At 42.1% G+C, this 24,762-nt stretch overlaps 1 protein-coding gene across 1 annotated transcript; it reads right to left on the reverse strand.

Annotated features, from left to right (window-relative positions):
* Positions 1 to 5,765: 5,765 nt before the first annotated feature.
* On the reverse strand, positions 5,766 to 23,746 carry LOC132838075 (protein SSUH2 homolog). The gene is made up of 12 exons (XM_060858198.1): positions 23,652 to 23,746; positions 19,058 to 19,228; positions 18,371 to 18,440; positions 17,185 to 17,314; positions 16,504 to 16,564; positions 16,296 to 16,417; positions 9,530 to 9,592; positions 8,378 to 8,460; positions 7,992 to 8,084; positions 7,808 to 7,913; positions 7,556 to 7,663; positions 5,766 to 7,176 (listed from the first exon to the last, which is right to left on the reverse strand). The coding sequence occupies exons 2-12, from the start codon at positions 19,224 to 19,226 to the stop codon at positions 7,036 to 7,038; spliced, it is 1,146 nt and encodes a 381-aa protein (XP_060714181.1). The 5' UTR covers positions 19,227 to 19,228; positions 23,652 to 23,746; the 3' UTR covers positions 5,766 to 7,035.
* Between the last annotated feature and the right edge of the window lie 1,016 nt (positions 23,747 to 24,762).

The raw sequence follows: 24,762 nt of genomic DNA on the forward strand, positions 1-24,762 counted from the left end.
AGATCAACTTCTGTGCGAGCCTGATGACGTCAGAATACAACCACGCCCACTTTGCGAACAGAATGTGGTGAGTGACGTCCCAGTGTTACAAGTGGCTCACCAGCAGGTGGAGATGTGGGCTTACTTTTAAGAAAGTTTTAAAGATCATTAGTGGTATTAGTAGTAGTAATCCTTTTCAATGAGCTTTGAAGTAATCGTTTATTTTCATTAGTTCTGATCTGATATGTGCATAGAGTTTGCATGTTCTCCAGGTGCTTCCAGGGTTCTTCTGGGTACTCTGTTTTTTCCCCCTGTCCAATGATATGCATTGGTAGCCTGACTGGCATGGATGGTGTATTTTTTGAATTACTATATTTTTTATGTTTTTATGCCATTAATAAAATAATATACCCAAACATCTGATACATTTCTGAAATCCTCGTTGTTTGTTTGTGTGTGTGTGTGTGTGTGTGTGTGTGTGTGTGTGTGTGTGTGTGTGTGTGTGTGTGTGTGTGTGTGTGTGTGTGTGTGACCTGTAGAGGAAGGGGTGTTTAGTTTTGATTTTTCTTGATAGCTCAAGTACATTTACTGACACATTAACCTCTGCAAAAACAGTCCATGCATATATGACTCAGCTGGCTGTTAATGTACATGCTTTATTACCTTCTGAGCTCCTAAGTGCATTATATAGATTATAAATCTTGTGGGAAAAGGTTTAGTGCACAGACAGAGAGAGAAGAGGAAAGGTAAGAGTGTAGGACTGAGAATAGGGACTCTGAATGTTGGTACTATGACAGGGAAAGGTAGAGAGCTGGCTGATATGATGGAGAGAAGGAAGGTGGATATACTGTGTGTACAGGAGACCAAGTGGAAGGGTAGCAAGGCTCGTAGTATAGGAGCAGGATTCAAGCTGTTTTATTATGGTGTGGATAGTAAGAGAAATGGGGTAGGTGTGGTCCTGAAGGAGGAGTTTGTGAGGAATGTTCTGGAGGTGAAGAGAGTGTCAGACAGGGTGATGAGTCTGAAGTTAGAGATTGAAGGGGTGATGTTGAATGTTGTTAGTGGTTATGCCCCACAGGTAGGTTGTGAGTTAGAGGAGAAAGAGAGATTCTGGTGTGAATTCGATGAGGTGATTGAGAGTATTCCCAAGGGTGAGAGAGTGGTGATAGGAGCGGATTTTAATGGACATGTTGGTGAGGGGAACACAGGTGATGAGGAGGTGATGGGCAAGTTTGGAGTTAAGGAAAGGAACCTTGAAGGACAGATGGTAGTAGACTTTGCTAAGAGGATGGACATGGCTGTGGTTAACACGTATTTTCAGAAGAGGGAGGAACATAGAGTGACTTACAAGAGTGGAGGTAGGAGAACACAGGTAGACTACATCCTTTGTAGAAGAGGCAATCTGAAAGAGATTAGTGACTGTAAAGTGGTAGTGGGAGAGAGTGTAGCCAGACAGCATAGGATGGTGGTGTGTAGGATGACTCTGATGGTCTGTAAGAGGAAGAGGTCAAAGATAGAGAAGAAAACTAAGTGGTGGAAGCTGAAAAAGGAGGAATGTTGTGAGGAATTTAGACAGAAGTTGAGGCAGGCTCTGGGTGGTCAGGTAGTGCTGCCGGATGACTGGGAAACTACAGCAGAAGTGATCAGGGAGACAGGGAGAAAGGTGCTGGGTGTGTCATCTGGAAGGAGGAAAGAAGATAAGGAGACTTGGTGGTGGAATGAGGAAGTTCAGGATAGTATCCAGAGGAAGAGATTAGCCAAGAAGAAGTGGGATATGGACAGGACTGAAGAGAATAGACAGGAATACAAGGAGTTACAGCGCAGAGTGAAGAGGGAGGTGTCTAAGGCCAAGCAGAAGGCATATGACGAGTTGTACACTAGGTTAGACACTAGAGAAGGAGAGAAGGACTTGTACAGGTTAGCTAGACAGAGGGATCGAGATGGGAAGGATGTGCAGCAAGTTAGAATTATTAAGGATAGAGATGGAAGGGTGCTCACAAGTGAGGAGAGTGTACAGAGGAGATGGAAGGAATACTTTGAGGAGCTGATGAATGAGGAAAATCAGAGGGAAAAAAGAGTAGAAGGGGTGAACTCTGTGGAACAGGAAGTAGATAAGATTAGAAAGGATGAAGTCAGGAAGGCTTTGAAGAGGATGAAAAGTGGAAAGGCAGTTGGTCCTGACGACATCCCGGTAGAGGTCTGGAAGTGTCTAGGAGAGGCAGCAGTGGAATTTTTAACTAGTTTGTTCAACAGGGTATTAGAAAGTGAGACGATGCCTGAGGAATGGAGAAGGAGTGTGTTAGTGCCGATCTTTAAGAATAAGGGTGACGTGCAGAGTTGCAGCAACTATAGGGGGATAAAGTTGATGAGCCATACAATGAAGTTGTGGGAAAGAGTAGTGGAAACTAGGTTAAGGAAGGTGGTGGAAATTTGTGAGCAGCAGTATGGCTTCATGCCCAGAAAGAGCACAACAGATGCAATTTTTGCTCTGAGAATGTTGATGGAGAAGTATAGGGATGGTCAGAGGGAGTTGCACTGTGTGTTTGTAGACTTAGAGAAAGCGTATGACAGGGTGCCAAGAGAAGAGCTGTGGTACTGTATGAGGAAGTCAGGAGTAGCAGAGAAGTATGTCAGAGTGGTGCAGGACATGTATGAGAGGAGCAGGACAGTGGTGAGGTGTGCTGTAGGTCAGACAGAGGAGTTTACAGTGGAGGTGGGACTGCATCAGGGATCGGCTCTGAGCCCCTTCCTGTTTGCTATAGTGATGGACCAGTTGTCAGAGGAGGTCAGACAGGAGTCTCCTTGGACGATGATGTTTGCAGATGACATTGTGATCTGTAGTGAGAGCAGGGAGCAGGTGGAGGAAAACCTGGAGAGGTGGAGGTTTGCGCTGGAGAGAAGAGGAATGAAAGTCAGTCGTAGTAAGACTGAGTACATGTGTGTGAATGAAAGGGAGGGAAGTGGAACAGTAAGGTTACAGGGTGAAGAGGTGAAGAAGGTACAGGAGTTTAAGTACTTGGGGTCAACAGTCCAGAGTAATGGAGAGAGTGGGAAAGAAGTAAAGAAGCGAGTGCAGGCAGGTTGGAGTGGGTGGAGAAAGGTGTCAGGAGTTCTGTGTGATAGGAAAATATCAGCAAGAATCAAGGGGAAGGTGTACAGGACAGTGGTGAGACCGGCCGTGCTGTATGGTTTAGAGACAGTGTCACTGAAGAAGAGACAGGAGTCAGAGCTTGAGGTAGCCGAACTGAAGATGTTGAGGTTCTCTTTGGGTGTGACAAGATTGGACAGGATTAGGAACGAGTACATCAGAGGGACAGCCCATGTTGGACGTTTGGGGGACAAAGTTAGGGAGGCGAGATTAAGATGGTTTGGACATGTTCAGAGGAGGGAGAGTGAGTATATTGGTAGGAGAGTGTTGGACATGGAGCTGCCAGGCAGGAGGCAAAGAGGAAGGCCAAAGAGGAGGTATATGGATGTAATTAATGAGGATTTGAAGCTAGTGGGTGCAAGTGTTGAGGATGCAGAAGATAGGGTTAGGTGGAGAGAGATGATTCGCTGTGGCGACCCCTGAAGGGAAAAGCCGAAAGAAGAAGAAGAAGTGGTAAAAGGTTACTTATACCTCTGTCTATGTTATTGCATGAAATGAGTTCCTGAAAATCTTACTCTTCGTGTTGGTGCAGGGAAATGTGGAACATTTTGTTATTTGATTATTTCATTTTTAATGTCCATAGACAACTGTTTAATTTGAAAAGAGTAAGAGAGAAGGCGGAGCAGTGAGTCAGCTAAATGGCTTTACATCAACGTGAACAGAATGATGTCACTTGCTCTCTAGGTAGATACTATGTATATGTAATGGTTAAGCTAAGTGATTTGAATTAGAAGTGGATTGGATTAAAAAATAGGTGGATAAAGCAGGGGGTGATGATATTCCTACGTGCAAGATAATTTAATGCATAATTTAAAATATAATTAATCACTGTTTTTTATGTGCTAATCAAAAATATATTCCTATTTAATTTATTCCATTTATTAAATTAATAAATTCGTGATTAACCAAATTTTCTTATAAACCTTAAGTGTAGAAAGGCAATAAATAAATAAATGCCAGATCTCCGAATACCATTTTGTGCACAGCATGTAAAAATGACCCCACAAACTGCACCAGCCGAATCAATAACCTAAGTACTAGCTAATTCAATTAATTCCAGAGCTAGAAGCTCTTCTTAAAGGGACAGGACACAAAGGATGTTTTTCACAACAAGCTGTGGGTTTTCTGTTAGTTAGTACTGCAGGTTAGTACAAGCATAGACTCTAGATTTATAATAGGAAACCATTGTATAGATGGTATCTTTAGGCTATGTGAGTCTGAGATGCAGGAGATACTAAAACAAACTAAACAAATATTTATCTTAATATGCAGTAATGCTCACATGCTTTTCCTATAATATAATAAATAGCATAATAAATAAGTTAAATAAATGTTTATTCATGACAACCCAAAGTGAAAGTAACACTACTGTATTTTACAACACTATGTAATGTACAAAATGTTTTTCTTTTTCAATTTTTTCTTTCATCAAAACGTCCTCCCACCCACCCACTGCTTGTTTGCCTTCAGCTAAGTGTATGCAGCTGCTTTATGTTATTGCACAATGAGAAGTTGAGGTGGTTTCAGATGTCTTAGGTGAAGAATGTAGCTGTTGTGTGAGACGGAGTAATGTGGGTGGGCACTAAATAACCAGTGAGACAATGGGGTAAAAAGAAAAGGCTAGGCATATTTCTTTGAAATTATTGAGAAAAATTTTATTCATTAAATCTAGGAAAAACATGTTTGGGGAAACTACTACCGCTGCTCCATAGGACAAGTGGGTGAGGCATCTACACACTGCATTTGGAGTGAATCCAAAAGAGTGGTCTGGTAAGGGAAACTGTAAAAACAAGCATTTCCCTCACACACACACACACACACGCTCGCACGCACTCGCTCGCACGCACTCACAAGCGCACACTCACACACGACACCAGAGCATTTGAAGTATAAACGGAGGGCTGGTAAACTAGATCAAGAGCCAGCAACTGCCTTTAAAAAGACAGGACAGAATAACTACTGAAATTCTGTTTTCTGGAAATGTAAATGAATACAATCACAGACTGTATTTTAACAGATAAAAAAAATCTATATTTTAGCAGTATGTGTAATTTTATGGAAATAGTCAGATTGATAGCTTAAAAGATTAATAGTTTTTATGGTTTTATTGATTTTACAGTGGATTCACCTCGGTAAAATGCTCACAATCCCAACAAAATGAGCACACTGTATTATACGTGCATTCCTACAAGTATGTTTTTTGTTTGTGCATTTGTAATCCTGATGCCTTATGTGATGCCAGTGCCTGATCTTTCTGGTCACTCCTTCTGCTGTACTTCCTCTCTCCCCTGCCAGCTCGATGTGCTATTAAGCTTGTAGCTCTTTGTATTTGTGCATCTGTGTATGGCCTGACATTGATACACTAAAAATTGTACTTCCCAAACCCAGCTTAGTTAAAGACATGAGTATAATCTCATACACTGTAAAATCACATTTTAAAGTCTCTGACTATAAAGTGGAAGTGCCAATGTTTACTAATGGACCCCAAGTGAAGTAATTGAGAGTAAAATGAGTGTGTTGTAAGTGAGAGTAAAAATGTAATTATGTATGTACTTCCTTGTATTTGAGATGTTTAAACAGAATTTCTATTGCACATATTATATTATAATAATAATTTTAGAACCAGTGAGACAATGTGTCATCTTTGACAGGTCATATTTATTGGCAATATTCATTTTTTCATTTTCCTAGTGATAAGTGGTTACTTGATTATGTTTCCACAGTTTTATATATAAATCATGTATAAAGAGAAAGTGGTTTGATCCGTATGACACATGCAGCACATACATACATGTTCAGATGATGATTTAACATTAAAAAACCATACAACCCGAAGCAAACCACTTAATTTAAAAACTCTTAGACTGCTTACATATTATTTATTTTAAAAAGAAATATAGCATAGTAGTAAATAATAGACAGATCTACTAGTTGTACAACCAGCTAGCCATGAGGTATTGATATTTGACCTTTGTAAACTGAGAATTTTGGAAAACCTGATTTCTGGTAGATGATTTTCAAACCCACTTAATGAAAAGCTTAATAACAATCGTCTACTAATGCCTACTACTTTCTTTTTCAGGAGAAAAATCAGCTGCAGTTTAAGCCATGAATCAATATCATATGAAAGCATTAAAAAGGCCAAATGCTGAGTTCATTAATAATAGATAATTATATTGGATTACATACTGATATAGAGTAGAAATGTATTAGTTCACTAAATAGTTCTCTGTTACCAATACCTTAAAGTTAAGGTCATTCCACTATGGCTACTTATGGAGGATGACACATTCATTAGACAAAGAGCAGGCACCTGTATCAAAAGAAACCATAAAGAGTCCATTCCAAACAATACATTGGGCAGTAAAGTGTTAATAACTTCACACTATCCGAATGCCCATCTGTGACTCAATGGTAACATTTGAACTTACAATTGAACACATTCAACCTTATCCACTGAACCAACGCGTGCATTTTTGTCAATCATTTGGCCCCTTACATTAATATCATGAAATTTCTCATTATCATTTTAGATTATGTAGCAGTGTTATGATAAATCACAGAATATACATAGATTACTTCTACCTAAAGGCCGTTGGTCAGCCAAGACATGTTTGGCATCTGAATTTCAAAAAAGGTTGTGCTGGAGCTGCAGGGATAATATACTAATAGAAATCTCTTTCATCCATAATATTAATAAATGTTAATGCATGCCAAAATCATCAGATATTTGATTCAATAAAGATATAGCCTTGTAGCTCCAGTGCAAAACCTAAGAAGTAAACTTAGACACAAAACGTGTCCAAACACATTTTGACTCAGCCTTCCACTGAAATGCTAATAATATAAAATTATAATAATACCCAAGAATGCAACGCATCCAGGAAGTTCATGCTTTTCCTACATTTTTAAATTATAGTGCAGCAGCATGTAGCTGGATAGTCAATTGCTTTGACCTTTAACTCAACACCATAAACAAAGTAAACGTAGTCCTTTGCCTGCCACCGGTACATCACCTTAGTGATGGGAATCAGCTCAACACTTTGTTGCTGGAACACAGAAAGGTCAGAAAATTCTAAATTTGTCTCCACATGAACAACAGTTATGAAATTTTAACCCATTCATGCATGTAGAACAAATGATGGAAGGTTCGTACAATCACATGAAGTGTTTATCTGTGATACTCTCAAATATGCAATACACTTTAGAAAATGTAAGAATATTACTGAAATAAAACTGAAATTTAAATATTTAAAATGTAATACTGAAATTTCGCCTGCAAGGAAGGTTAAAGAAAAAATATCAAAAAACAAAAGAATATCGCTGGCTAGACAAAACTGTGACTTCTGTTAATAAAGCATAGGATAAAAAATTTAAGTACTTCAAGTGTGCAAATGACTGTATGAACAGTCATAAATGAATATTAACCTGCTGTAAGATGCGTGATGTCTGGGAAAATTTGCTGTGATGGTCCCTGACCAATCTTTCAGATGCTTGAGCCAAATTATGTTCTGGAAATCCATTCATGGGATACACCTGTGATAAACATAACAGCAAGGATAAAAAATACTGTAAATTTCAGGATTTACACTGCCAGACATGAATCTAAAGTTTAAATAGTTTAGATTCTAAACTATTATTCAAAAGTAGTAGTAGTAAAAACAATAACCTTTTTCTCACCATGAATTTGGTGTCTTTGAGGAGCTTCTTCCCAGTGACTGAATCAAAATATTTTTTCTCCAGACCACTTGACTGCTCCGCTATATAATCGTCAACGTTGTTTTTCCTGATGTACGCATAACAAAAGTTTTTATTCGCTGACTAGGTTTCAGTAATTTTAAGTTTCAAAAGGTGAATGATTTACCATTCCACAATAAGCTTGATATACATTAACAGCTTCTGTTTCCCTTTGCAGGTGGCACATACAATGGTTCCCCGACCTGAACAATCAGGGCACCTATTAAACATGGGATAAAAGACAACACATGGCCCATATATGGTTATGTTTGTGGCATGAAGTAATAGTAAGTTGACACATTTTTCCATTTTAGTGCTGACTAATATGGGTCTTGCAATGAAAGAAAGCTTTCAGGTGTAATTCTAGTTCATTTTCAAAATGGGTTTCCTATATGGAGGCAAAGAAATGAATGATCGTTATCTTTTTATGCAAACATCTGATGTGCAACCTGCATGTCATTTAGAGATTTTCGCCTCATTGACAAGTGAGTCAGCTATAGTGTGAAAACTTACGACATTTTGCCTGTGCCATTGCATTTTGTACAGACTTGTTCTTCAGCAGCTTTCCCATCACCTTTGCACATACTGCACTGTACCTGAATTGAGACATTTGGAAGAATAAATACTAATTTGGCAAAAAGATTTTAAATGGCAAAATATTGTTTTTCATACCTTAATACTAAAAATAGAAAAAGAAAAAAACAACCGGTGTCTCTGTCTTTAAATGACCACCATTTTTTTGCCATGGCTCGGCTCTTCTTGTCTAGGTACTGCAGATCAATACAAAGATAAAACATTTCTGTCCTAAAGAGCATGGTCTCTGGACACATTATAGAATCTACTATAAAGCTAGGACACACTTATATGTGTTTCATTTTTGCAAGTCAAAATGACGACCTTTGAGTAGCATTTTATTATAATCAAGGCAAGATTGTCTTTTACTAACAAGAACAATCATTTAAGAAATAGAAAAACATGTACAAAGAATTCATTTATTTGTACAGAAATATGATAGGAATGTGGTTTTAATTTGGATTTCAGTAAGGCAATGTTTGGGTTTGGTTTAAAACTAAATAAAATAAAATCTGTTTCATGTATAATATCCTCATGTATATCCTCATTTAATATCCACTTTACAGAGAAACACTGCAAATCAGAAATGTGCAACGATGTTAACTTGTTTCTCATGACAAGAGTGAAAAAAAAGAAGAAAAAAAAAATGCATCCAACCTTTCCCATACCTGAACAATGAAACTGAATACTTTTATATCTTGTATGGGTTCCGAGTTATATATGAGTCAGGAATTTTGCTGAAACTTGGCAACCCTGTCCTAAAATTGTAAGAAAGAAGGCTAGGGGACTACAAGCAGTAACATTAAATTTGTCGAGATGTTCTGCCTTGATTAGTTTACATTCTTCATCTCAGAGTATTTCTTGCATATTTCATTGAGTCTGTGTTTTTCAAATCAAACATTAGCCCAACATACGTATACATACTCTTGGAATATCACTTGTTCAGTCAAAGTCAAAAACGTATTATTACTACATTTATATTGTGAAACATTTCAGAGAGTATGCTTTTAAAGTAATTGAATCCTCTTACATCTCCCTCATATCTACCCCTTTTAATAGAAAGTATAATTCGTAAAAGCTGAAATCACTCACATTTATGGATCCATGACACCTGGTACATTGACATTGTCCTGAGGCAGAGCATGTGTCACATGGCTAGAGAGGAAAATTTCAATATATGTTATATGTGTAAAAATGTAACTACTAGATATTAAACCATACAGTAATTGCAGATTAAAACCAGTTTGTTCAGTTGCATTAAATGCAAGTAAACTCTTAATTCTCTGCTACTGTCACGATCAGCACACCTGCCTCACCTCCCGACCAGCAACGGAGAGAAGCATCTCCGGAATATTAAACGTTTCCGGACTACACATCCCTGCACCCACCGCAAAGCCTAATTGACGCACCACCTGTTTCCTATCAGCCGGCGCGTATAAATACGAACTTGAACTTGACCTCAACGCGAAGTCTCGATTTGCTTTAGCAGTCATTCTGAGCGTTTCCTGTTTGTTTGATTCCGGTTTTGACTCTGTTTCTGTGCCTTGATCCTCTGATTGTTTGCCGCCTGTCCTGACCTACTGCCTGGTCTTTCGTTTCTGATTCTGCCTGTCCTACGATATCGTCTCTGCCGTGTTTTGACCCTGCCTGTCTGTTTCAAGAGTTGTTAATAAATTACGCTGCAAATGGATCACCAGCCATACGACTCCTCATTACAGGAGACCGAGCGATCCAGCAGCCGTCTTCCAGCTCACCACCCAGCTCTCCGCCCAAGCCCAGCAGCTCGCCGGGCACCACCAACAGCTGACGCGACTCACCTCGCTCACCGGAGAGCTCGCCGCGGCGTTACAGGGCCTGCGGGGAACCGCCACGACGCCGAATCCTCCTCCACCGGCGGCTTTCCCTCCAACCACTCCGGCTGCAGCCCCGGCCATCGCCAGCCCTCGGCTCGCGTTCCCGGAGAAGTTCTACGGAGACCCCGGAAAGTGCCGGGGGTTCCTGATGCAGTGCTCGCTCTTCCTAGCGCAGCAACCAGCACTGTACCCGAATGCCGCCAGCCGCATAGCGTTCGTATGCTCCCTCCTCACCGGGAAAGCGCTGGAGTGGGCCACCACGGTTTGGGGAGAGGACGGCTCTGCCTTCCCCACGTTCGAGCACTTCCTCGCGCAATTCCGAGCCGTCTTCGACCACTCCGCCACGGGGGAGAGCACGGAGGAGCGCCTGCTAGCCATCTCCCAGGGAGACCGTCCAGCCGCAGAGTACGCACTGGCCTTCCGCACTCTCGCTACCGAGGCAGGCTGGGAGGAGAGGCCCCTGAGATTGCTATACCGCAAGGGCTTGAATCCGGATCTGCAGGCCAAGCTCGCCTGCCGGGATGAAGGGAGGAACCTGTCAGAATTCATGGACCTCTCCATACAGATCGACAACCTGATGCAGACTCGTCGAGCACCCGCGTATGCCTCCCGACCCGAAGCCACACGCGCACCCCGACCGGCGGACTCCGAACCGATGCAGCTCGACTTCACGCACCTTACACCTGGAGAACGAACACAGCGCTTCCGTCTCCAGCTCTGCCTATACTGCGGAGAAGCCGGACACAGACTGGCTGCCTGCCCCACCAGACCTCCTAGCCGGCGGAACACCTCGGTGAGTTCTGATCTCCTCACTCCTCGATCTCCCAGCTGCGCACAAGTTCAAGTTCAAATCGAGATACGAGGGGAAATAATTAGTTTGCCCGCTCTCATCGATTCCGGTGCCACAGGGAACTTCATGTCAGGAGAGTTTGCCCAAGCTCACGGCGTATCAGTAACTTCATGTGCAACCTTTGGCAGTGGAGGCGATAGACGGTCGACCGCTTGGTGACGGCCGCATCACACGCATCACGGAGGACCTCCGGCTGCAGGTGGGACCCCACCACCAAGAACTCATCCGGTTTCACATCATCCACTCTCCACACCACACTCTCATCCTGGGTCTCCCCTGGGTTCCACAACCCCGCCATTTCCTGGAAAGACCTGCGAATCTCAAGCTGGGACGAAGCGTGCGCCCAACATTAGCAGCCCAAAGAAGAGCTCCTTCAACTCAACACCGCGATTTTCGTGTGCTCCTTCTCCAACACCACCGAACTCCCCGCTGAATACCAGGACCTCGCGGAGGCCTTCAGCAAGATACGAGCTACCGAACTGCCGCTACACCGACCCGGCTACTGCGCCATAGAGCTCCTGCCCGGCACAACTCCGCCCAGAGGGAGAATCTTTCCGCTATCCCAGCCAGAAACAGCGGCCATGAATGACTACATCAAGGAGGAGCTCAAGAAGGGGTTCATCCGACCTTCCCTTTCCCCGGCATCCTCCGGCTTTTTCTTTGTCAAGAAAAAGGATGGAGGCCTCCGTCCGTGCATTGACTACCGAGCGCTGAACGACATCACAATCAAGTTCCGGTATCCTCTCCCCCTTGTACCATCGGCCTTAGAACAGCTCCGCCGGGCCCATGCTGCGCGTATAACCTCATCCGGATCAGAGAGGGGGACGAATGGAAGACCGCCTTCTCGACCCAATCGGGCCACTACGAATATTTATTCATGCCATTCGGCCTTTCGAATAGCCCAGCTGTGTTCCAGTCATTCATTAACGACGTGTTTCGTGATATGCTAGATCGTTGGGTGATCGTATACATCAATGACATCTTGATCTACTCCGAGACCATGGGAGAACACATCCGGCATGTGCGAGCTGTACTCAAACGCCTCATCCAGCACCGCCTGTACGCCAAAGCCGAGAAGTGCAAATTTCACCGGACCTCGACGACCTTCCTGGGCTACGTCATCTCAGCCGAGGGGGTTGCAATGGATGACTCCAAGGTGCATGCGGTATTGCAGTGGCCCCGGCCGCAGACCATCAAAGAATTACAGCACTTCCTGGGATTCGCCAATTTCTACCGCCGCTTCATCCATGGGTTCAGTATAATCGCAGCTCCACTCACGTCCATGACAAGAAAGGCGTCAACCCGGCTTACCTGGTCCGCTGAGGCTACGACAGCGTTCCGATGCCTGAAGGAAAGCTTCACCTCGGCCCCCATTCTCCACCACCCTGATCCGGACCGTCCGTTCGTAGTGGAGGTGGACGCCTCGAACATCACATGGAGCTGTGATGTCCCAACGCCAGGGCCCGGCCAACAAAATGTTCCCGTGGGCGTACTTCTCGCGCAAGCTCTCTCCGACGTGGGGGACCGCGAGTTGCTAGCCATGAAAGCTGCTTTTGAGGAATGGCGACACTGGCTAGAGGGCGCCCAACATCCGTTTACGGTTCTAACCGATCACAGAAATCTGCAATATCTCCGTGCTGCCAAGCGCATGAACCCGCGTCAGGCGAGGTGGGCCATGTTCTTCACCCGTTTCCGATTCACGGTGACCTACAGACCAGGAACCAAGAACACCAAAGCTGATGCTCTGTCCCGAGAGAGCAGCCCGGACACACCTCCCGAACCCATCATCTCTGAGACCCACATCCTCGCACCGATACAGTGGGATATCATGACAGAAATCACCCAGGCCAACGCGCAGACACCCCCGCCTTCAGAGTGCCCACCGACAAAAACCTACATGCCCGAGAGTCTGCGCGCGAGCCTCCTGGAGCTCCTGCACTCCACTTCCAGCTCCGGCCATCCCGGCGTCGCCGGAACCACGTGCCTAGCCCAGAACTAGTTTTGGTGGCCGTCTCTGTCCGCGGACTTACGGGAATTCGTCCGGGCCTGCGCCGTCTGCCACACCTCGAAGTCCTCCCATCAACGCCCCGCGGGCTTACTCATGCCTCTACCCACACCACAACGACCCTGGTCACTCATTGCGCTCGACTTCATCACCGATCTCCCCTGCTCGAACAACTGCACGGTTATCCACACAGTAATCGACCGATTCTCCAAGGCGTGCCAGCTAATTCTCCTGCCGAAGCTCCCCACGGCATTCAAAACCGCCGAGGTTCTGTGTAACTTCGTCTTCCATTTCTACGGTCTGCCCGAAGACATCGTGTCCGATCGAGGTCCCCAGTTCACCTCGCGAGTCTGGTCAGCGTTTTTCATGCAACTCAACATCAACATCAGCCTCAACTCAGGTATCATCCTCAGGCCAATGGGCAGACGGAACAGCTGAACCAGGAGCTTATCCGCTTCCTCCGCTCATATTGTCAGAATAACCAGGCCGACTGGAGTAAATACTTACTGTGGGCCGAGTACGCTCAAAATTCCCTCATCAAACCCACCACCGGCCTGACCCCGTTCCAGTGCGTCCTGGGCTTCCAGCCGCCTCTGTTCCCATGGTCCGGCAGGCCCTCCGACTTACCAGCCGTGGACGAGTGGTTTCGCCGAAGAGAGGAGACGTGGAGCGCGCCACACCGGCAGCTGCAGCGAGCCATTCGCAGACAAAAGACGCAAGCCGACAGACATCGCCGAGAGCATCCCGACTATCAGCCTGGTCAGTGGGTCTGGTTATCCACCCGTGACCTCCGTCTCCGCCTGCCCTGCCGTAAGCTCAGTCCCAGATACGTGGGACCGTTCCGGATCACCACGCAAGTTAACCCGGTCTCGTACCGCCTGGCGCTGCCCCCGACATACCGCATCTCTCCCACCTTTCACGCCTCGTTGCTGAAACCTGCTGAAGGGCCGACCAGACGCGCCGAGGGCCCCCCCCGATCCACCTGCGCCCCTCCTAGTCGATGACGAGGAGGCGTACCGGGTCCGTGAGCTACTGGACTCCAGACGCCGGGGAGGTCACCTGGAATACCTGGCCGACTGGGAGGGGTACAGGCCGGAAGAGCGCTCATGGGTGAGAGCAGGGGATATCCTGGACCCCTCACTCACCGCCGACTAGGGTTGAGAACCGAGAACCGGTTCTTATTCAGAACCGCTTCTGTTTTTTAACAGGAACCGGAACCACGCGGAATTTTTTAGTTTCGGTTCCAAACGCGGTTCCGATGCGATGACGGGCAAAGCGCTGGGAGCGGTCACTTTAAATAGCCATGTCTTACCTCATGAATATTCATTGTTTTACAGTCACGCAACCAAATTAACGCAGCTTACCACAGAAATCAGTCACTCGCGCTGCTGTGCTGAGGTAGGCTTTGTGTTAAACATGTCTAAAAAAAAAAAGTCTAAAGTGTGGATTAATTTCCAAAGCTACAACAAGGAAGCAAATCTACCCCATCATTAAAAAAAAACAAAAAAAAAACACATTTTCCAAAAATAAATGTTGTAGTACAACTATCAGGACATCAGTGATGTGTGATCTGAATTTGGTGACAGTACAGTGTATTACAGTGAAGCTATTGATTTTTTTAATATTATGAAAAATCATAAAAAATAAACAAAAACACATTTCCTGAAAATAAATGTTGTAGTACAACTATCAGGACATCAGTGATGTGTGTTCTGAGTTTGGTGACAGTACAGTGTATTACAGTAAAGTTATTGATTTTTTAATATTATGAAAAATCATAAAAAATAAACAAAAACACATTTATCCCAAATAATATTACAGTAAAGTTATTGACTGTTTTTTGTTTTCGCTTTTCGGGTTCTGCACTTTGCTGACGGTCTTTTGGAATATGTCTCTTAGGCGTTCGCACATAGAGACTTATGTATTTTGTCCAACGCGGAGGAAAGCTGATATTGAGGAAACTTGGGTTGTAGCTGCATTGTAGCTGCCTCTCTACATTACTACGATAAAAAAGAGGCGTTATTTGTGTAATAAGAGTATTTAGGTCAGGAGCTATTGACTCGGGAAATTCGAATCTGTGAATATGGAGCCAACTTTACTTAAGTCCCTCTGAGAGGGTTTTCTCCACAGCTAGAGATACAATAAGCCAGGAAAGGTCTTGTCTTCTCACAGAGAAAGCAGACGTTAATTTCTTCAGAAAAATTGCTAACTGTTTTGCTAAGTTGTAATTCTGGATGTTAAATTTGATGTTGGATTTATTTAAATTTAAATTGATATGAATTGAAATGCTCTGTTTAAAATATTTAAAGAGTGATTAATAAACACAAATGGAATTGTTTAAGTATTGTGCATTATTTTTCACATTTCTTTTATTATGGAATCGGAATCAGAACCGGGAATCGTAAGGCAGAACTGGAACCGGAATCGGAACCGGAAAATTCCTTTTGATACCCAACCCTACCGCCGACTTACACCAGCGGCACCCGGACAAGCCTGCTCCCCGGTCTTGTGGTCGACCCTGGCGTTGCACGCGCCCTCGCGTCGGGAGCCGCTCGCAGGCGGGGGCTCTGTCACGATCAGCACACCTGCCTCACCTCCCGACCAGCAACAGAGAGAAGCGTCTCCGGAACATTAAACATTTCTGGACTACACATCCCTGCACCCACCGCGAAGCCTAATTGCCGCACCACTTGTTTCCTATCAGCCGGCGCGTATAAATTCGAACTTGAACTTGACTTCACCGCGGCTTTAGCAGTCATTCTGAGCGTTTCCTGTTTGTTTGATTCCGGTTTTGAGTCTGTTTCTGTGCCTTGATCATCTGATTGTTTGCCGCCTGCCCTGACCTACTGCCTGTTCTTTCGTTTCTGATTCTGCCTGTCCTACGATATCGTCTCTGCCGTGTTTTGACCCTGCCTGTCTGTTTCCAAGTTGTTAATAAATTACGCTGCAAATGGATCACCAGCCATACGACTCCTCATTACAGCTACAAAGACTTCCCTTCGTCCAAAAAAAATAATTTATTACATGTTTTTATGATTTTAGTTTGAACTCTACTAACTCTATCGCTACTAAAATCTTAAATATATACCCCACAAAATTACAAAAAAACAAAAGGTTTGGTAATTAATCTTGGCATTTGTTAATATATACCTTGACTGAGGCTGTGTTGGGCACTTCAACATCCTTAGTAGTATTTGTAAACATGGTTGGGGGTTGAACCGGAACTTCCCATGGATTAGGAGCAATCTGTGTGAAGGCGGTCAACGTCTGACCTAACGTTATACATTTACAGCATTAAGAAAAAAATAATAATGGGAGCATATAAATGACTTTAAGATGTATCTGATTCTGTTATTACCCTCATAAGGCTTGGAGGCCCACTCTGTTTTTCTGGATTCCGTGAAAGTCTCCAGACGATACTGTGAAGGTGAACACATCCTCTGATTCAGTGCTATTTTCAACACCTTCTCTTTAAAACTAAGAATTGCTTGTTGTAAATGAAGTGTAAGTATAAATTAAAAATATACATGTTTAAGTGTCTAAATTAAGTGTAAAATTACTACCTATTTGTTATAATTTTTGGCTTCTGCTTTTGAAGTACACATTTATTAGATTTCTTGCAAGTACAAAGAAGATATCATTTTTATTAATATTTTTTATTAATATTTATTATTAATTTTAAAATTATTAGAAGCCTTTCAGATTCAACCAACAGAAATGGTGAAGGTTAGCCGATGGATGTGTCATGGGTTTAAAATAGTATTGCTGTGCAGTGAATAAATTCTTAATCTATTCCAAGGAACTACATTATATCCACCCACAGCAATTCATCCAAAAGCAAATGATATCACCAATGGGATTTGAAATTGTACTCATTTGAACAAATATAACAACCAGTGCACTAGGAAGAGAGCACAAATGCTCGTCTTCTGTCTTAGGAATCTCCTTTTGTGTTTTACAGTTTAAGTACATACAGTATAACTCACTTTTGTTTTGTTGTATATCAGTTTTATATCAGAGTGTGTGTGAGTGCAGTTACTCGGTAGGTGTTGAACTGTTCCATATTGGTGATCACTCCATCTTTAGCTGGACCAGTTGAATAACAGCAGTTGCTGGATGCAAAGTTATAAAAAGCTTCTTTGGCTTCTTCGTTGGTAAGAGCAGGAACACTGGAACAAATGAAGAGTTAAATTCTCTTTAACTTGAACATGTTTTATTGATTATTTTATATGTATTACTTGGGCAAAGGCTTGTGACTACTTTAACCATGGCATGTTTGGTCTTTTCTAAGAAAAATCTCTTTTTTGTAAGATTCCATTTCTTCCAAAGAAATATACAGTTCAAGACAGATTGTGGCAGATGACTGTTCTTTGCCCCCTTCAGAAAAAGCCTGGCCCCCTTTATCCACACTGCTGTGGGTCACTACAATAACAGCCGTATTCAGTTTTATAGTACATGGAAAACTGCCATTGTTGAGCAGTCCCTGAAAAAAATCAGGAACCTATGAATCTGGCAATGTACCAGACTTAGCTGACAGGGTGAATACCATTTGTAAGATACAATGTGTGTGCTACAATGTCTAAGTGATAGTGGATATGGTGTTGAAGCTAGTTGTGAACTTTACTTGTTATACATCCTGTCCCAGTGGACTGTCCAGTCCTGCCAGGAACTTCTCAACCAGATGGACCACCCTTACTTCCAGCTGATACATTCTGTCTCATGCCACAGTGGTGCAAAACCTAGAATTCTACTTGTAACTTCTACTAATAACCCACTTTTGGAATGCCCACAGTTCTTGAATGCCTAGGGAGAACACCAATGTGGCTGCAGTCACGTGTCCTAGCATTTTCAAGTGATGCTGATACCACATGTGGTGCTGAACATGGCCAGACTAGAGACTAGAATTGAAAATGGTGGTTCTACTTATTGATCACTATTATCCTAGAAAGGCCTTCAAGAAATAGTTTTCGACTTAGCCTCTGATCTATATGGAGGGTTGGTACTAGTCTCCAATTAACATGGTATCAGCAGCGGGATCACTGATTTTATTTGAGCCATGTCTGCCATGCTTGCCATCATTTACAGTAGCTGATTCATCTTGAGGGTAACTATAACTATTATCTAGGCATACTGTTAAAAATGTTCCAACAAGGACATTTTCACAAACATACATGAGTTTATATGATGATATGAAAATATGTTGCCCATAGATGAAGGAATCTTACCTCCATTCCTGTGCTGGCTGTGAATCAGGAGTTGGCATTGGTTGGACAGGTGGAGGAGGAAGAAACCCACCTGTTAAAATAACACAACATCACCACTAAGTGTGTCCAAGATTTGTGTCATTAACAGCAGGTTAGACACCGGTGAAACAAGCTAAATAAGATGTATTAATCAATTTACATGCATTCACATCTCCAAATACATGGCAAATACATTAAGCCAAACCATAATCAGACTCTGAGATATTTGTTTTTGTACACACTTGTCGTGTACACACATGTCGTGTACACACTTGTTTTTGTACACACATAAGTTGTGGCCTAATAGTTAGAGTTTGACTCCTAACCCTAAGGCTGTGGGTTCGAGTCTCGGGCCGGCCACGACTGAGGTGCCCTTGAGCAAGACACCCCCCCAACTGCTCCCCGGGCGCCGCAGCATAAATGGCTCCGGGTGTGTGTTCACGGTGTGTGTGTTCACGGTGTGTGTGTTCACTGCTGTGTGTGTGCACTTTGAATGGGTTAAATGCAGAGAACGAATTCTGAGTATGGGTCACCATACTTAGCCGTATGTCACGTCACTTTCACTTGACCATTTGATGGCTTGTAACACAATGGCCTGTTCCCAAATTTTTTTTAAAAATTGATTGTTTTATTATTATATATGTTACATTTCATTATTTATGTTCCTACCGCCAATTCCCTCGTATCCAGGCACAGGGTTCGGTGGGACCTGCGCTCCATATAACATGGGCTGATGCGTTCCATGCATTACGGGAGGTTGCTGCATTCCGTACATTACGGGGGGCTGCTGCATTCCACACGTTGCGGGGGGCTGCATTCCTTGCAGTGGGGTATACATGACTGTAGAACACACAGAGGAAAATTTTAAATTAGCATGATAAACATACTGTCACATCTTCTACACCAGTTTAAACCAAATATATTTCTGACTACTGTTGATAATTGTAATCATAGGGTAAACATTTGGCTTAATACTAATAAGTATAAGGCATTAATTAACAGTTTGTAATTAAAGTTTTAAGTTTGGTTATGAATCTGCTGTATTCTGAGTGGGTTAACACTCAGCGGTATATATTAGTATTTTTACACTTAACTCTGATTTGTGGTTACTTCTGAAATGGCTTCCGTCACCTTCAGAAAATCAGAAAAGCAATTTGAAGGAGGAGAATCTCTCCTGATTAGTTGTTTTTTTTTTATTATCACAGTGGTAAATGTTGACAGTTGTGAATTTATCAGTATTGCCCCATATGACCACCTACTTTATTGATGTCCAACCTAGCTTCTACCTAGGCACCTTTTTAAATGTCTTTATTATAAATAATATTTTCATGTATTTTATATAATTATATTTCCAAATATAAAGTATTTTCTTCTTTCATAAATCCCATGACAACACTCCCCGGGGCAGGGAGGGAACTATTAACTCTCCCAGTGCCTGTATAAAAGGGGAGGGTGGGGGCGGGTGGCATCAGGAAGGGCTGTGCCAACTCAACATGCAGTGCAGCTGATCCGCTTAAGTGACTCTGAACAGGAATCAGCCACAAGATCAATGACATTTCAAGTCAAGTCAAGTCAAAAAGCTTTTATTGCCATTTCAACCATATATAGCTGTTGCAGTACACAGTGAAATGAGACAACGTTTCTCCAGGATCTTGGTGCTACATACAGTAAAACAAAGACAGGGCTAAGGACTTAGTAAGTAGTCCTAGCCACATATAGTGCAACCTGGTGCAAATAGTGCAGGACAAGATGTGACTTTTCACATAAACCCATAATAATAACCACTTCATCAGTTCAAACATTTGTTTTTTAACACTTAATGTATAAAAGCATCGGATAAGCGGTAGAAAATGAGTGAGTGTGTGAGTGAGTGAGTGAGTGAGTGAGTGAGAGTGAGTGAGTATAAAAGCATTTGTGGTGGATACTTACATTTTTAAGTGAGTAAGAATTTGACACATTATGCTTTCACTTATACTTAGTATAATTTCTGGCCCTGTCTAATCAAAATGTTTCAGATGTCCACTAAACAACATCTTTAAATGATTTTTAATCCCCAACCCGATCTATAATAGTAAATGAATAACCCAGACAGTGATGGCTAGTTGTGATCTAAGGGATTAAAATCCAGTATCAATCAATAGCTTCACAATCGATAGCTTACATCACAATGTCTCATCAATTGCGTGAAAAACTATTGCAAACACACACATGATAGCATGATGCATGACAAACTATTGCACACACACACACACACACACTTGTTAATATGGTCATATACGGAACCCACGGTTTGTTCTACACAGACCTTTTGGGTCTGTCCATAAAATCTACTGTGCTTGCTCTGGATCCAATTTTCATCTACTGTGCAAACCCAAGCTACATGATAACATCCTATGGGGCTGGGATCTGACAGAATGACTGTTTTTACAGAGTTGAAGTGGCACAGTTCTAAGTATTCTAAGCAAATATGAACCAGACCTGAGGTTTTCAGTGTTGTTCCGTCTGTTCAGCCTACCTCAAGCAGTCTGATGTTATTAGTTTATGTAGGTTCTTGCTATATTTTTGTGCCAACTTAGCAGCACAATATTGTTGTAGATACAACATGTACAAATTCAGGTGTTTCTGGAGCAAATGCTGAATAATCGAGGTAGAAATATCACAAGTCGGGTTGGACAAAGTAGTAATTTTTCATGCATTTAAGACTTTTGGCTTTCTTGTACTATATTTCATATGGATACTGCTTTTTCCAGCTTTTTTTTATCAGCTTTTTTTTATCATCACTACATTTTACTCTATAATCTACCTATATGTGGAAGTTACAAAACCGTTCTTGGTTTCATGATGACAGTTCAGTGTGTCTTGTGATTTCTTGTCAATTTAATTTCACTTTTCATTTTTTATTTTAAAGAACTGAAAGCTATTTACTCATACTGTAAAAGATTAATGTGTAAATATAGCTGCAAGCAGCGATGGCAGGCCCTCGCACGTTTTTTTATCGCTATACGGTGCCTCCCAGAAAACAATGCACGGTGGGCAAGTGCATCAAGTGGGTAAATATCAGTGGACTATTTTATGTTGTTACTGACCCATTTGGGGACTGTAGGTAAATGAAACCCCACATTTTAGATAAACAGGGGCGCTAGTGAGCCACACCTTTGTCTGACCTTTTTGTCCACACTTAACAGCCGACAAATCTGATGTATGTGTCAAATTTCAAGTTAATCTAAGCACGCCAAAAGCCTTAAATATGCCTGAAATAAAAGTAAATTTTGACACGATGCCATGGCAACAGTGTTTGAGATATCAAAAATCCGTTCGCAATTTCTTATCTCCAAAATCTCTGCGTCATGGTGGCCAAGTCTGGTCTCAATTGCATGAATCCCCTAGGAGGAGTATTTAAAAGTTTACCACATGCAGCTGTCAAAAAATTCACCTTTGTGACTGACACACTTCCTGGGGCCTGTTGGTGGCGCTATACCCGAGACTCACAATAAGCACATCGATGCGATCGGAATCCTTGGCCGAACATACACACTGCATGTCATCACAATAGGACATTTTTTTGCCTTAGATAGAAGACAATTCCTGTTTTTCTGAATTCGCCATAACTTAGTTGCCTCGCCATGGCAGCACCATTCGAGATATAAAAAATCCCTTCGCAATTTAGCAAGTGCAATGTCTCGGCATCATGTTCACCACGTTTGATGTCAATCACATGAATTCCCTAGGAGGAGTATTTAAAAGTTCACCACAGGCACTTTTGAAACCATCCAAAATGGCCGACTTCCTGTTGGGCGGAGCTAATAGGTTTGATTGTGAAATTTGTTCGGGTCGATGAGATCTATATACATACCAACTCTCGTACATGTGCGTACATGTTTGGCCGATCTGTGCACCAATATTTATTTTTCCAATTCAGGGGGCTACAGAGCCCTACTGCCACGCCTATGTTCCAGCCTTTGACCGGTCCTAATGGCAGATGACTTTGACGTCTGTGCCAAATTTCCGGTGTTTTCGAGCATTTTAAGGCACCCAAAGTGCATGCCAAGAGCTTAAATATGCCTGAAAAAGAAAGTAAAGTTTGACGCGTTGCCATGGGAACAGCGTTCGAGATATCAAAAATCCCTACGCAATTTATCATCTACAACGTATCGGCATCATGTTGATCACTTTTGGTGTCAATCGCATGAATGTCCTAGGAGGAGTATTTAAAAGTTCACCACATGTAACTGTTGTGACTGACACACTTCCTGGCTCCTGTTGGTGGCGCTATGTCAGAGATTCACAATAGGCACATCGATGCGATCGGAATCCTTGGCCGAACATACACACTGCATGTCATCCCAATAAGACATTTTTTGCTTTAGATATTAGACACTTCCTGTTTCTCTGAATTCGCAAGTGCAATATCTCGGCATCATGTTCACCACGTTTGATGTCAATCGCATGAATGTCCTAGGAGGAGTATTCAAAAGTTCACCGCATGCACTGATAAAACAATCCAAAATGGCCGACTTCCAGTTGGGCGGTGCATAGTTTAGAGTGCGAAAGTTGTTCGGGTCGATGAGATCTATATGCGTACCAACTCTCGTACATGTGCGTACATAATTGCCCGATCTGTGCAACAATGTTTATTTTTGCGTTACAGGGGGCGCTACAGAGCCCCCCTGCCACGCCCGTATTCCAGCCTTTGCCCGAGCCTAGTGTCGCACGACTCTGATGTGTGTGCCACATTTCAAGAGTTTTCGAGCATGTTAAGGGACCCCAATTGGCCAATGTGTGGAAAAAAATTAATAAATAATAAATACGAGCAAAAACAATAGGGCTTCGCACCTTTCGGTGCTCGGGCCCTAATTAGTATATTGGAAACGGGAGTGAGGATAAATATTGTAACCGAGTATTGTTTAACTTCGAGTTCGTCTAAACTGAAATATAAGGAAATAAAGAACGGAGGCTCATCGTCTGGTCATTAACTCTTTTCTTTATTCTTCATGGCGGCGCACTAACTAACTGCTGCACCTTGGAACTCCCAAAAAACAACTGCCCTCCTGTGCGCATGCCCACAACTATAACTATAGATTTTAGCCAATGTATTTATGCGGGTGACAAATGATGCAGTATGCAAATATAATAATGTTAATGATGATGCAAATATATATTTTTTTGTGTTTTTTTTTGTTTGTTTGTTTGCTTTTTTTTTATAGTTTTCCAAAAGCTATAAATAATTATGCTGATATGAATCCATAAAAAGGTTTAAACCTACCTTGGCCGATCGGATAAAACGCTTTAACCGGGAGTGTGTGTGGATAACGGAGTAAAAACTCTCTTATAGAAAAAATCTCTTATAGAAGCTCCACCTCATCCACCGCCTTAAAGGATAAACCCCTCCTCTTAACCCATCTCTCCATCTCTCTTTAACCTACACAGACATATTCAGAGTCAGCTTTATTTTCAGTTCTGCTATATGACATACAGAGCATTGAAATTGCGTTTCTCTCAGTTCTACTGTGCAGAAACAGGTTTAAAAAATAAATACACAAACAAACAAATGTTTAATGTTTTTTTTATTGTATGTATGGAGAAAAAAGAATCGAAACAATAACAATAACTTTTACAATATGTATCCTGACTCTATCAATTATTCTAACACTTAATACTAAATAGGCCTGCATTGTTTTATTGAGCATGGACTAAAACATACAACGTTTTTTCTTTCTGAAGAATGCATTATATATCCTTAATATATTACTACAGAGACCTTTCTCTTTTGTTAGTAACCAAAAGTATTAACAAGCCCAAGACACTATACTTCAGGCCCAAACCGGGAAAAAGAAGGGGAAGAAGGGAAAGGAGAGAAAAAGGAAAAAATGAGAAAAATGAGAGAAAAGAGAGGGAAAGAAAGAAACTAAAGGAGAGATAGAGTGCCATGTGTGATTTTTATGAACATTAATTAATGAGTAAATGAATGAATGACTGATTAATAAGTAAATGAATGAATAGATAATTAATGAGTAAATTAATCAAATAAATTATGAATAAATAAATGATTATTAAGTAAATGACACTCCTGCCTTGATGCCCAATGACGCCTGAGATAGGCACAGGCTCCCCGTGACCCGAGAATAGTTCGGATAAGCGGTAGAAGATGAATGAATGAATGAATGAATAAGTACATGAATAAATAAATGCTTAATAAGTAAATGAATGAATAAATGATTAATAAGTAAATGAATGAATAAATGATTACTGAGTAAATTAATAAAATAAATGAATGAATAAATAATTAATAAGTAAATTAATAAATAAATGATTAATAAGTAAATCAATAAATAATTAATTCCAGTTACATTTTTTAAAGTCGCCCTAATGCAATA

This window comes from Tachysurus vachellii, chromosome 22, assembly GCF_030014155.1.
Source record: "Tachysurus vachellii isolate PV-2020 chromosome 22, HZAU_Pvac_v1, whole genome shotgun sequence".
Taxonomy (NCBI): domain Eukaryota; kingdom Metazoa; phylum Chordata; class Actinopteri; order Siluriformes; family Bagridae; genus Tachysurus; species Tachysurus vachellii.

Excerpts from the sequence above, each read along its gene's own strand:
- LOC132838075 (XM_060858198.1), bottom strand. The coding sequence starts at position 19,226 with ATGTATACCCCACTGCAAGGAATGCAGCCCCCCGCAACGTGTGGAATG. Across the intron at positions 17,315-18,370 it reads CAGCCAGCACAGGAATGGAG|TGTTCCTGCTCTTACCAACG; the intron begins GTAAGATTCCTT and ends CATTTGTTCCAG. Across the intron at positions 7,664-7,807 it reads TCAAAGACACCAAATTCATG|GTGTATCCCATGAATGGATT; the intron begins GTGAGAAAAAGG and ends TGTTTATCACAG.